The sequence below is a fragment of the Ranitomeya variabilis genome, chromosome 4 (genome assembly GCF_051348905.1).
Source record: "Ranitomeya variabilis isolate aRanVar5 chromosome 4, aRanVar5.hap1, whole genome shotgun sequence".
In the NCBI taxonomy this organism is placed as follows: Eukaryota; Metazoa; Chordata; class Amphibia; order Anura; family Dendrobatidae; genus Ranitomeya; species Ranitomeya variabilis.
Window position 1 is genome coordinate 709,822,814 of NC_135235.1, and position 12,676 is coordinate 709,835,489.

At 43.7% G+C, this 12,676-nt stretch overlaps 2 protein-coding genes across 2 annotated transcripts in view; one reads left to right on the plus strand and one right to left on the minus strand.

Annotated features, from left to right (window-relative positions):
• LOC143766538 (oocyte zinc finger protein XlCOF8.4-like) overlaps positions 1–12,676 on the plus strand; it is a 108,686-nt gene that overhangs the window by 73,948 nt on the left and 22,062 nt on the right. The gene's annotated exons all lie outside the window — the stretch shown is intronic.
• LOC143766509 (uncharacterized) overlaps positions 6,394–12,676 on the minus strand; it is a 44,315-nt gene continuing 38,032 nt past the window's right edge. Inside the window, exon 7 of the mRNA XM_077254250.1 lies at positions 6,394–10,839. Coding sequence (XP_077110365.1) covers positions 9,593–10,839 — 1,247 coding nt within the window. The 3' untranslated portion in view covers positions 6,394–9,592. The remainder of the gene's footprint in view (positions 10,840–12,676) is intronic.

Here is a 12,676-nt window from a genome sequence, read left to right on the forward strand (position 1 = left end):
TCCAACGGATGAGAGAGGAACTTGGTGCAATTAACTGGGACAATATCCTGAGACATAAAAATACACAAAGAAAATGGGAGACGTTTATTAGCATCCTGGATAGGACCTGTGCACAGTATATACCGTATGGGAATAAACATACTAGAAATAGGAGGAAACCAATATGGCTAAATTGTTGTGAATTCTGCTCTTGGGCTCCCTGTTGTGAACTCTATTTCTGGGCTCCCTCTTGTGGTCACAAGTGGTACTGTGTGAGTGCTGTCTTTCTGCAGGTTTGTGACTGGCATCAGCTGTCTCGTTATCTGTGGGCTGGTTTTCTATTTAAGCTCACTTGGACTCTCAGTCTATGCCTGCTGTCAATGTATTCAGTGCTATTCTGATTCCTTCTGACTACCTTGCTACCAGTCTCTTCAAGAGAAGCTAAGTTTCCGTTTGTTCATTTTTTGATCATCAGTGTTCAATATGTTTCTTGTCCAGCTTGCTAATATGTGATTTCCTTGCTTGCTGGTAGCTCTAGGGGGCTGAGTTTCTCCCCCCACACCGTTAGTTGGTGTGGGGGTTCTTGAATTCTCAGCGTGGATATTTTGTAGGGTTTTCTGCTGACCGCACAGTTCACTATCTGTCTTCTGCTATCTAGTATTAGCGGGCCTCATTTGCTAAATCTGTTTTCATTCTACATATGTGTTTTCCCCTTACCTCACCGTTATTATTTGTTGGGGGCTTCCTATATCTTTGGGGTTATTTCTCTTGAGGCAAGTGAGGTCTTGCTTTCTCTCTAGGGGTAGTAAGTTTCTCAGGCTGCGTCGAGACATCCAGGATTTTAGGCACGTTCACCGGCTACCTTTAGTGTGTTTGGATAGGATCAGGATTGCGGTCAGTCCAGTTACCACCTTCCTAGAGCTTGTTCTATGTTCAGTAACTTAGCTAGTATTTCTAGTGATCCTCAGCCACTGGGATCATAACAGTACAGCAGGCCAACAAAGTGTTTAATGCATCGCATGAAGTGGGATAAAAGAAGTCCTGAGTACAATTTTTTTTTTTCTCTTCCTTTGCTGCAGTCTGTCCAGCTTCTCTCATCCCCTTAATCTCTGGGTGGTTTTGAGCTCAGCTGCAGACATGGATATTCAGAGTCTGACTTCTAGTGTGGATCATCTTGCTGCAAGGGTGCAAAATATTCAGGATTTTGTTGTTCATAGCCCTATGTCTGAGCCAAAGATACCTATTCCTGAGTTGTTTTCTGGAGATACATCTAGGTTTCTGAATTTTAGGAATAATTGTAAATTATTTCTATCTTTGAGACCTCGTTCCTCTGGTGATTCCGCTCAGCAAGTTAAAATTGTTATCTCCTTGTTACGCGGCGACCCTCAAGATTGGGCTTTCTCTCTGGCGCCAGGAGATCCTGCATTGCTGAATGTGGATGCGTTTTTTCTGGCGCTTGGATTGCTTTATGAGGAACCTAATCTTGAGAACCAGGCAGAAAAGGCTTTGCTGGCTATCACTCAATGTCAGGAGGAAGCTGAGGTGTACTGTCAAAAATTTCGGAAATGGTCAGTGCTTACTCAATGGAATGAGTGTGCCCTGGCTGCAAATTTCAGAGAGGGTCTTTCTGAAGCCATTAAGAATGTTATGGTGGGGTTCCCCACGCCTGCAAGTCTGAGTGATTCAATGGCTTTGGCCATTCAGATTGATCGGCGTTTGCGGGAGCGCAAATCTGCGCATCCTCTGGCGGTGTTCTCTGAACAGAGACCTGAGTCAATGCAATGTGACAGAATTCTGACTAGAATTGAGCGGCAAAGTCATAGACGTCAAAATGGGTTGTGCTTTTACTGTGGTGATTCTACTCATGTTATCTCAGCATGCTCTAAGCGCTTAAAAAAAAAATCGCTAAACCTGTCACCATTGGTACTATACAGCCTAAGTTCATTTTGTCTGTTACTTTAATCTGTTCTTTGTCATCCTACTCGGTTATGGCTTTTGTGGATTCAGGTGCTGCCCTGAATCTTATGGATTTGTCGTTTGTCAAGCGCTGTGGTTTTGTTCTGGAGCCTTTGGAATTTCCTATTCCACTGAGGGGAATAGATGCTACGCCATTGGCTGAGAATAAGCCTCAGTATTGGACTCAGGTGACCATGTGCATGACTCCTGTACATCAGGAGGTGATTCGCTTTCTCGTGCTGCATAATTTGCATGATGTTGTAGTTTTGGGTCTGCCATGGCTGCAGGCCCATAATCCAGTTTTGGATTGGAAAGCTATGTCTGTGTCAAGTTGGGGTTGTCAGGGGATTCATGGCGATGTCCCTTTGGTGTCAATTGCTTCTTCCACTCCTTCTGAGGTCCCTGAGTTTTTGTCGGACTACCAGGATGTTTTTGATGAGCCCAGATCCGGTGCCCTGCCTCCTCATAGGGATTGTGATTGTGCTATAAATTTGATTCCTGGCAGTAAGTTCCCTAAGGGACGACTTTTTAATTTGTCTATACCAGAACATGCCGCGATGCGGAGTTATATAAAGGAGTCTTTGGCAAAGGGACATGTTCGCCCATCCTCCTCCCCTCTTGGTGCAGGATTTTTTTTTGTGGCCAAGAAGGATGGTTCTCTGAGACCTTGTATAGATTATCGTCTTCTAAATAAAATCACGGTCAAATTTCAGTATCCTTTGCCATTATTGTCTGATCTGTTTGCTCGGATTAAGGGATCCAGTTGGTTCACCAAGATAGATCTTCGTGGTGCCTATAACCTTGTGCGTATCAAGCAGGGGGATGAATGGAAAACAGCATTTAATACGCCCAAAGGCCATTTTGAGTACTTGGTGATGCCTTTTGGACTCTCTAATGCTCCTTCTGTGTTTCAGTCCTTTATGCATGACATTTTCCGAATATATCTGGATAAATTTATGATTGTGTATCTGGATGACATTTTGGTGTTTTCTTATGATTGGGAGTCCCATGTGAAGCAGGTCAGGATGGTGTTTCAGGTCCTGTGTGCTAATGCTTTATTTGTGAAGGGCTCAAAATGTCTCTTCGGAGTACAGAAGGTTTCCTTTTTGGGTTTTATTTTTTCTCCTTCTACTATTGAGATGGACCCAGTCAAGGTCCAGGCTATTCATGACTGGACTCAGCCTACATCTGTTAAGAGTCTTCAGAAGTTCTTGGGTTTTGCTAATTTTTACCGTCGCTTCATGGCTAATTTTTCTGGTGTGGTTAAGCCCTTGACGGATTTGACCAAGAAAGGTTCTGATGTGACTAATTGGTCTCCTGCGGCAGTGGAAGCCTTTCGGGAGCTGAAGCGCCGCTTTTCTTCAGCTCCAGTCTTATGTCAGCCTGATATCTCCCTTCCTTTCCAGGTCGAGGTGGATGCTTCTGAGATTGGAGCAGGGGCTGTTTTGTCGCAGAGAAGCTCTGATGGCTCTGTGATGAAGCCTTGCGCCTTCTTTTCAAGAAAGTTTTCGCCTGCCGAGCGGAATTATGATGTTGGTAATCGGGAGTTGTTGGCTATGAAGTGGGCATTTGAGGAGTGGCGACATTGGCTCGAGGGAGCAAGGCATTGTGTGGTGGTCTTGACAAATCAGATTTTTGTGATCAATCTCGAGTCTGCCAAGCGCCTGAATCCTAGACAGGCTCGTTGGTCGTTGTTTTTCTCCCGTTTCGATTTCGTGGTCTCGTACCTGCCTGGTTCGAAGAACGTGAAGGCTGATGCCCTTTCTAGGTGTTTTGTGCCTGACTCTCTGGGACTTTCAGAGCCGGCTGGTATCCTCAAAGAGGGAGTGATTTTGTCTGCCATTTCCCCAGATTTGCGACGAGTGCTGCAGAAATTTCAGGTTGATAGACCTGACCGTTGCCCACCAGAGAGACTGTTTATCCCAGATAGATGGACCAGCAGTTATTTCCGAGGTTCATTCTTCGGTGTTGGCAGGTCATCCTGGGATTTTTGGTACCAGAGATTTGGTGGCTAGGTCCTTCTGGTGGCCTTCCTTGTCGTGGGATGTGCGTTCCTTTGTGCAGTCCTGTGGGATTTGTGCTCGGGCTAAGCCTTGCTGTTCTCGTGCCAGCGGTTTGCTTTTGCCTGTCCCGAAGAGGCCTTGGACGCACATTTCCATGGATTTTATTTCAGATCTTCCAGTATCTCAGAGAATGTCTGTCATCTGGGTGGTGTGTGATCGTTTTTCCAAAATGGTCCATTTGGTGCCCTTGCCTAAGTTGCCTTCCTCCTCCGATTTGGTTCCTTTATTTTTTCAGAATGTGGTTCGCTTGCACGGCATCCCTGAAAATATTGTGTCTGACAGAGGATCCCAGTTTGTGTCCAGATTTTGGCGGATTTTTTGTGCTAAGATGGGCATTGATTTGTCTTTTTCGTCGGCCTTCCATCCTCAGACGAATGGCCAAACCGAGCCAACTAATCAGACGTTGGAAACTTATTTAAGATGTTTTGTTTCTGCTGATCAGGATGATTGGGTGACTTTTTTGCCATTGGCCGAGTTTGCCCTTAATAATCGGGCTAGTTCTGCTACTTTGGTTTCGCCTTTTTTCTGCAATTCTGGTTTTCATCCTCGTTTTTCCTCGGGTCAGGTTGAGCCTTCTGACTGTCCGGGGGTGGATTCTGTGGTGGATAGGTTGCAGCAGATTTGGAACCATGTGGTGGACAATTTGAAGTTGTCACAGGAGAAGGCTCAGCGCTTTGCCAACCGCCGTCGCGGTGTTGGTCCCCGACTTCGTGTTGGGGATTTGGTATGGCTGTCTTCTCGGTATGTTCCTATAAAGGTTTCCTCTCCTAAATTCAAGCCTCACTTCATCGGTCCTTATAAGATTTTGGAAATCCTTAACCCAGTGTCTTTTCGTTTGGACCTCCCAGCATCGTTTTCCATTCATAATGTGTTCCATAGGTCTTTGTTGCGGAGGTATGTGGTGCCTGTGGTTCCTTCTGTTGAGCCTCCTGCTCCGGTGCTGGTTGAGGGCGAATTGGAGTACGTGGTGGAGATCTTGGATTCTCGTATTTCCAGACGGAGGCTTCAGTATTTAGTTAAGTGGAAGGGCTATGGTCAGGAGGATAATTCCTGGGTTGTCGCCTCTGATGTTCATGCGGCCGATTTGGCTCGTGCCTTCCATGCGGCTCATCCTGATCGCCCTGGGGGTCTTGATGAGGGTTCGGTGACCCCTCCTCAAGGGGGGGGGGGTACTGTTGTGAACTGTATTTCTGGGCTCCCTCTTGTGGTCACAAGTGGTACTGTGTGAGGGCTGTCTTTCTGCAGGTTTGTGACTGGCATCAGCTGTCTCTATCTGTGGGCTGGTTTTCTATTTAAGCTCACTTGGACTCTCAGTTCATGCCTGCTGTCAATGTATTCAGTGCTATTCTGATTCCTTCTGACTACCTTGCTACCAGTCTCTTCAAGAGAAGCTAAGTTTCCATTTGTTCATTTTTTGATCATCAGTGTTCAATATGTTTCTTGTCCAGCTTGCTAATATGTGATTTCCTTGCTTGCTGGTAGCTCTAGGGGGCTGAGTTTCTCCCCCCACACCGTTAGTTGGTGTGGGGGTTCTTGAATTCTCAGCGTGGATATTTTGTAGGGTTTTCTGCTGACCGCACAGTTCACTATCTGTCTTCTGCTATCTAGTATTAGCGGGCCTCATTTGCTAAATCTGTTTTCATTCTACGTATGTGTTTTCCCCTTACCTCACCATTATTATTTGTTGGGGGCTTCCTATATCTTTGGGGTTATTTCTCTTGAGGCAAGTGAGGTCTTGCTTTCTCTCTAGGGGTAGTTAGTTTCTCAGGCTGCGTCGAGACATCCAGGATTTTAGACACGTTCACCGGCTACCTTTAGTGTGTTTGGATAGGATCAGGATTGCGGTCAGTCCAGTTACCACCTTCCTAGAGCTTGTTCTATGTTCAGTAACTTAGCTAGTATTTCTAGTGATCCTCAGCCACTGGGATCATAACAGCTCCCTCCGGTGGTTATAAGTGGTAGCGCTGCTGTCTTCAATCACAGCATTTCATCAGGTGGGTCCACTTAATGCATTTCACTGGGCTATTTAGTTTTGTTCCACCCTTTAGTCAGTGCCAGTTGTCCATTGTTCCTGGAGGATTCACATCTCTGCCTGGTCTCTCCTGCTTTGCTGTTCATTTCAACAAAGATAAGTTCTGGCTTTGTTTTTGCAGTCCACATGCTGTGGGCCTTATAGTTCAGTGCATTTCTATGTTTAGTCTTGTCCAGCTTGGTCAGTATAAGGACTTGCTCATCCAAGCTGGTATCTCTGGAGATGCAGATATACCCTCTATATCTTTAGTTAGATGTGGAGATTTTGTATTTTCTGTGGTGGATATTTTCTAGTGTTTTAATACTGACCGCATAGTACTTTGTCCTATATTTTCTATCTAGCTAGAATGGCCTCCTTTGCTAATTCCCTCTCCTCTCACCGTCAATATTTGTGGGGGGGCTGTCTATCCTTTGGGGATTTTCTCTGAGGCAAGATAGTTTTTCTGTTTCTTTCTCTAGGGGTATTTAGTCCTCCGGCTGTGACGAGGTGTTTGGGAGTGTCAGGAACATCCCACGGCTACTTCTAGTTGTGGTGTTAAGTTCAGGGTCCGTGGTCAGTACAGGTACCACCTTCTCCAGAGTACGTCTCATGCTGCTCCTAGGCCACCAGATCATAACAAATAGAGCTGTAAGGGGCGCAATAAGGGACAAAAAGAAAGCATTTAGAGAATTAAAGGAAGTAGGTAGTGATGAGGCATTAAATAAATACAGAAAATTAAATAAATTCTGTAAAAAGCAAATCAAGGCAGCAAAGATTGAGACAGAGAGACTCATTGCCAGAGAGAGTAAAAATAATCCCAAAATATTCTTTAACTACATAAATAGTAAGAAACTAAAAAATGATAGTGTTGGCCCCCTTAAAAATAGTCTGGGTGAAATGGTGGATGAGGATGAGGAAAAAGCCAATATGCTAAATGACTTTTTTTCATCAGTATTTACAAAAGAAAATCCCATGGCAGACAATATGATCAGTGATAACAAAAATCCCCCATTAAGTGTCACCTGCTTAACCCAGCAGGAAGTACGGCAGTGTCTAAAAATCATTAAAATTGACAAATCTCCGGGCCCGGATGGGATACACCCCCGAGTACTGCAGGAATTAAGTACAGTCATTGATAGACCATTATTTTTAATTTTTAAAGAGTCCATAATAACAGCGTCTGTACCACAGGACTGGCATATAGCAAATGTGGTGCCAATATTCAAAAAGGGGACAAAAACTGAACTCGGTAATTATAGGCCAGTAAGCTTAACCTCTACTGTGGGTAAAATCCTGGAGGGCATTCTAAGAGATGCTATACTGGAGTATCTGAAGAGGAATAACCTCATGACCCAGTATCAGCACAGGTTTACCAGGGACCGTTCATGTCAGACTAATTTGATCAGCTTCTATGAAGAGGTAAGTTCCGGACTGGACCAAGGGAACCCAGTAGATGTAGTGTATATGGACTTTTCAAAAGCTTTTGATACGGTACCACACAATAGGTTGATACATAAAATGAGAATAATGGGGATATATGTGTAAGTGGGTTAAGAGCTGGCTCAGGGATAGGAAACAAAGGGTGGTAATTAATGGAGCACACTCGGTCTGGGTCGCGGTTAGCAGTGGTGTACCACAGGGGTCAGTATTGGGCCCTCTTCTTTTTAACATTTATTAATGACCTTGTAGGGGGCATTCAGAGTAGAAGTTCAATATATGCAGATGACACTAAACTCTGCAGGGTAATCAATACAGGGGAGGACAATTTTATATTACAGGATGATTTATGTAAACTAGAAGCATGGGCTGATAAATGGCAAATGAGCTTTAATGGGGATAAATGTAAGGTCATGAACTTGGGTAGAAGTAATAAGATAAGATAACTATGTGCTTAATTCTAAAACTCTGGGCAAAACCGTCAATGAAAAAGACCTGGGTGTATGGGTGGATGACAAACTCATATTCAGTGGCCAGTGTCAGGCAGCTGGTACAAAGGCAAATAAAATAATGGGATGCATTAAAAGAGGCATAGATGCTCATGAGGAGAACATAATTCTACTTCTATACAATTCACTAGTTCGACCACACTTAGAATACGGTGCACAATTCTGGTCTCCGGTGTATAAGAAAGACATAGCTGAACTAGAGCAGGTGCAGAGAAGAGCGACCAAGGTTATTAGAGGACTGGGGGGTCTGCAATACCAAGATAGGTTATTACACTTGGGGCTATTTAGTTTGGAAAAACGAAGACTAAGGGGTGATCTTATTTTAATGTATAAATATATGAGGGGACAGTATAAAGACCTTTCTGATGATCTTTTTAATCATAGACCTGAGACAGGGACAAGGGGGCATCCTCTACGTCTGGAGGAAAGAAGGTTTAAGCATAATAACAGATGCGGGTTCTTTACTGTAAGAGCAGTGAGACTATGGAACTCTCTGCCGTATGATGTTGTAATGAGTGATTCATTACTTAAATTTAAGAGGGGACTGGATACTTTTCAGGAAAAGTATAATGTTACAGGGTATATACACTAGATTCCTTGATAGGGCGTTGATCTAGGGAACTAGTCTGATTGCCGTATGTGGAGTGGAATTTTTTTCCCCAATGTGGAGTTTACTCTTTGCCACATGGGTTTTTTTTTGCCTTCCTCTGGATCAACATGTTAGGGCATGTTAGGTTAGGCTATGGGTTGAACTAGATGGACTTAAAGTCTTCCTCCAACCTTAACTATGTAACTATGAAATTGCAAGAAAAGTGCAATTCCACAACAGTTTTTTTTATTTTTTTTTTACCATGTTCATTAAATGCTAAAACTGACCTGACATTATGATTCTCCAGGTCATTACAAGCTCACAGACACTAAACTTTTTTATTTAAGTGGTGAAAAAAAATTCCAAAGTTTGTAAAAAAAAAAAAAAAAAAGTTGCCATTTTCCGAGACCCATAGCGTCTCCATTTTTCGGGACCTGGGGCTGGATGAGGGCTTATTTTTTTGCGCACCGGTCTAACGTTTTTATTGTTACCATTTTGGTGTAGATACGATCTTTTGATTGCATTTTTTGCATTTTATTGCAATGTTGCCGCGACCAAAAAAAACATAATTCTGGCGTTTCAATTTTTTTTCTCGCTACACCATTTACTGATTGGATAAATTATTTTTATATATTGAAAGAGCAGGCGCTTCTGAATGCGGTGATCCCAAATATGTTTATATTTGTTTTTTTAATTTTTTATTTTTTTGAATGGGGCGAGAAGGGGGTGATATGAACTTTTAGATTTTTTTTATTTAATATTTTTAAAAACATTTTTTTTTAACTATCTACTTGCTTCAATAGTCCCCATGGGAGACTAGAAGCTGCACTTGTCTGATTGCTTCTGCTACATAGAGCAGGGCTACAAAATGTTTTCCACATTCTGAACATGAAAAAGGCTTCTCCCCTGTCTGGAGTCTCTGGTGCCGAACACGATCAGATTTCTTCACAAAACGTTTTCCACATTATGAACATGAAAAAGGCTTCTCCCCTGTGTGGAGTCTCTGGTGCCGAACACGATCAGATTTCTTCACAAAACGTTTTCCACATTATGAACATGAAAAAGGCTTCTCCCCTGTGTGGAGTCTCTGGTGGTTATCAAGATGCAGTTTCTGGACAAAACATTTCCCACATTTTGAACATGAAAAAGGCTTCTCCCCTGTGTGGAGTCTCTGGTGGTTATCAAGATGCGATTTCTGGACAAAACATTTCCCACATTTTGAACATGAAAAAGGCTTCTCTCCTGTGTGGGTTCTCTGGTGGTTATCAAGATGCAGTTTCTGGACAAAACATTTCCCACATTTTGAACATGAAAAAGGCTTCTCCCCTGTGTGGAGTCTCTGGTGGTTATCAAGATGCGATTTCTGGACAAAACATTTCCCACATTTTGAACATGAAAAAGGCTTCTCTCCTGTGTGGGTTCTCTGGTGTATAACAAGATGTGATTTCTTCACAAAACATTTTCCACATTTTGAACATGAAAAAGGCTTCTCTCCTGTGTGGGTTCTCTGGTGTATAACAAGATCTGATTTTGTCACAAAACATTTTCCACATTTTGAACATGAAAAAGGCTTCTCTCCTGTGTGGGTTCTCTGGTGTCTAACAAGGTCTGATTTCTTCACAAAACATTTTCCACATTCTGAACATGAAAAAGGCTTCTCCCCTGTGTGGAGTCTCTGGTGGTCATCAAGATGCGATTTCTGGGTAAAACATTTCCCACATTTTGAACATGAAAAAGGCTTCTCCCCTGTGTGGAGTCTCTGGTGGTCATCAAGATGCGATTTCTGGGTAAAACATTTCCCACATTTTGAACATGAAAAAGGCTTCTCTCCTGTGTGGGTTCTCTGGTGTATAACAAGATGTGATTTTGTCACAAAACATTTTCCACATTTTGAACATGAAAAAGGCTTCTCCCCTGTGTGGAGTTTCTGGTGTCTAACAAGATGTGATTTCTTCACAAAATATTTTCCACATTCTAAACATGAAAAAGGCTTCTCCCCTGTGTGAGTTCTATGGTGGTCATCAAGATGTCCTTTCCAATTAAAACATTTCCCACATTCTGAACATGAAAAGGACTTCCTTGCTTTAGAAGCAGTTTGTTTTTTGATGCCTCTTTTGGGTCTTTGATTTTTCTTAGTAGTCGGTACTGAATCAGATGACAGATCTTTGCTGTGAAGGGATGATAGTATATCTGGAGTAATGGCATTCACTTCAATTGTATCCTGCGAGATCTCAAGATCATCTGATTTTAAAATTGAAGATGTCAGCTGTCCCTCTGATCTCCAGGTACAGTCATCTGTCAAGAATAAAACCAATTATTTTTCAGTAAAATATCCTTGAACATTTCTCCTAAAACTGTCTGTAAAAATGGTAAGTTGATGTATAGACTCGAGTATAAGTAGAGATTTTCAGCAAATTTTTTGTGCTGAAATCACTCCCCTTAGCTTATACTCGAGTGAGGTGTCCAGAACATAGAGGGGGAGAGGCAGCGGCGGAGCAGCGGGTCACAGAGGTAGGACCCGGCTGCTGCAGCTAACTCCGGTGCCCACTGCTAAAAAGAAATGAATTTTCATTTCTCTGTAAAAGCTTGCGCAGTGTCAGCTGCCGGGAGGTCACGTGTGCCGCTACTTAACAGAGATGAATATTCATTCAGAATATTAATTTCTCTTAAGTAACGGCACACATGACCGCCTGGCGGTTGACGCTGTGTGCGCTACTTAATACTCACTGCCCCACACACATAGTTCCGGCATTGGGAGCGGTGAGTATTCTGGAAGCCGTGCTCTGCTTGTGAGCAGCGCATGAAGTCCCTGCCATATCAACAAAGTATAGGCAGGCACCACCGTTAGGGATCACCTAAAGCATGCTACAAGACAACGCAATGCAAAAAACAAAGAAAAGGGTAGCATGCATACTGAAGGGATCACCACAAAAATGTATCAAAATGTAACAAGTTTATTAAGCAACACTTAGAACACTACAAAAAACAGTTAAAAAACTTAAAATTGCACGACATAGCAAACAAATATAGAACCCAGACCTGTAATAGGGTCAAACCACAGTGCCACCCAAAAAATGCCTTCTACTACCTAAGGAGTCCAAACATGGGGTTCTGCAGAGTCGATACCGCGTGTGCTTACAGCGGTGAGTGCAAGCGGTGCTGAGTAGGTGTGCAGGACCTGCGTAACGTGATCAGTCACGTGACCGTGATTCCCAGAAAGAGAGTACGGTAAGCAGCTAGGATCAAATACCGGTAACCAACGCGTTTCGGAGACGTCTGTCTCCTTCCTCAGGGTTGATGCTGTAAGCACACGCGGTATCGACTCTGCAGAACCCGTCTCTATTAAGAAGTTAGTTAGTGGTGGCTTGCTACCGGCCGGGGCAGCCACCGGTTCCTATTACTCCTTCTGCCTGGACACACTTGGAACAACAGGAGGAACGCTACAGCCTCTCACCCACCAACGAAGGTAGGAAGATTCTTTCATGCATTTACTCCTTGGTCATTTCCAGTGAGCATACCGGAGACCGTATTTTCCGGCGTATAAGATGACTTTTTAACCCCTAAAAATTGTCCCAAAAGTCGGGGGTCGTCTTATACGCCGGGTACGGCGTGTGCAGGGAGCAATCCTGCATGATCCCAGGGTCTGAAGGAGAGGACACTCTCCTTCAGGCCCTGGGATGCATATTCATGTAAAAAATAAAGAATAAAAATATGGATATACTCACCCTCGGACGGGCCCTGGACCTCAGCGGTGCAAGCGTCTGCCTCCGTTCATAAGAATGCAGAGAGTGAAAGACTTTCGATGACGTCGCGGTCAGGTGACCGGTCACATGAGCGGTCACGGACCAATCACAAGACCGCGACGTCATCGCAGGTCCTTCACCCTCTGCATTCTTGTGAACGGAGGCAGACGCTTGCAGCGGTGACAGCCAGGCTTCTCGGAGGGGTGAGTATATCCATATTTTTTATTTTTATTCTTTATTTTTTACATGAATATGGATCCCAGGGCCTGAAGGAGAGTCTCTTCTCCTTCAGACCCTGGGAACCACACGCCGTATAAGATGACTGGGCGTATAAGATGACCCCCGTCTTATACGGCGGGCATATCCCAAATTCCATATTTTATATGGAA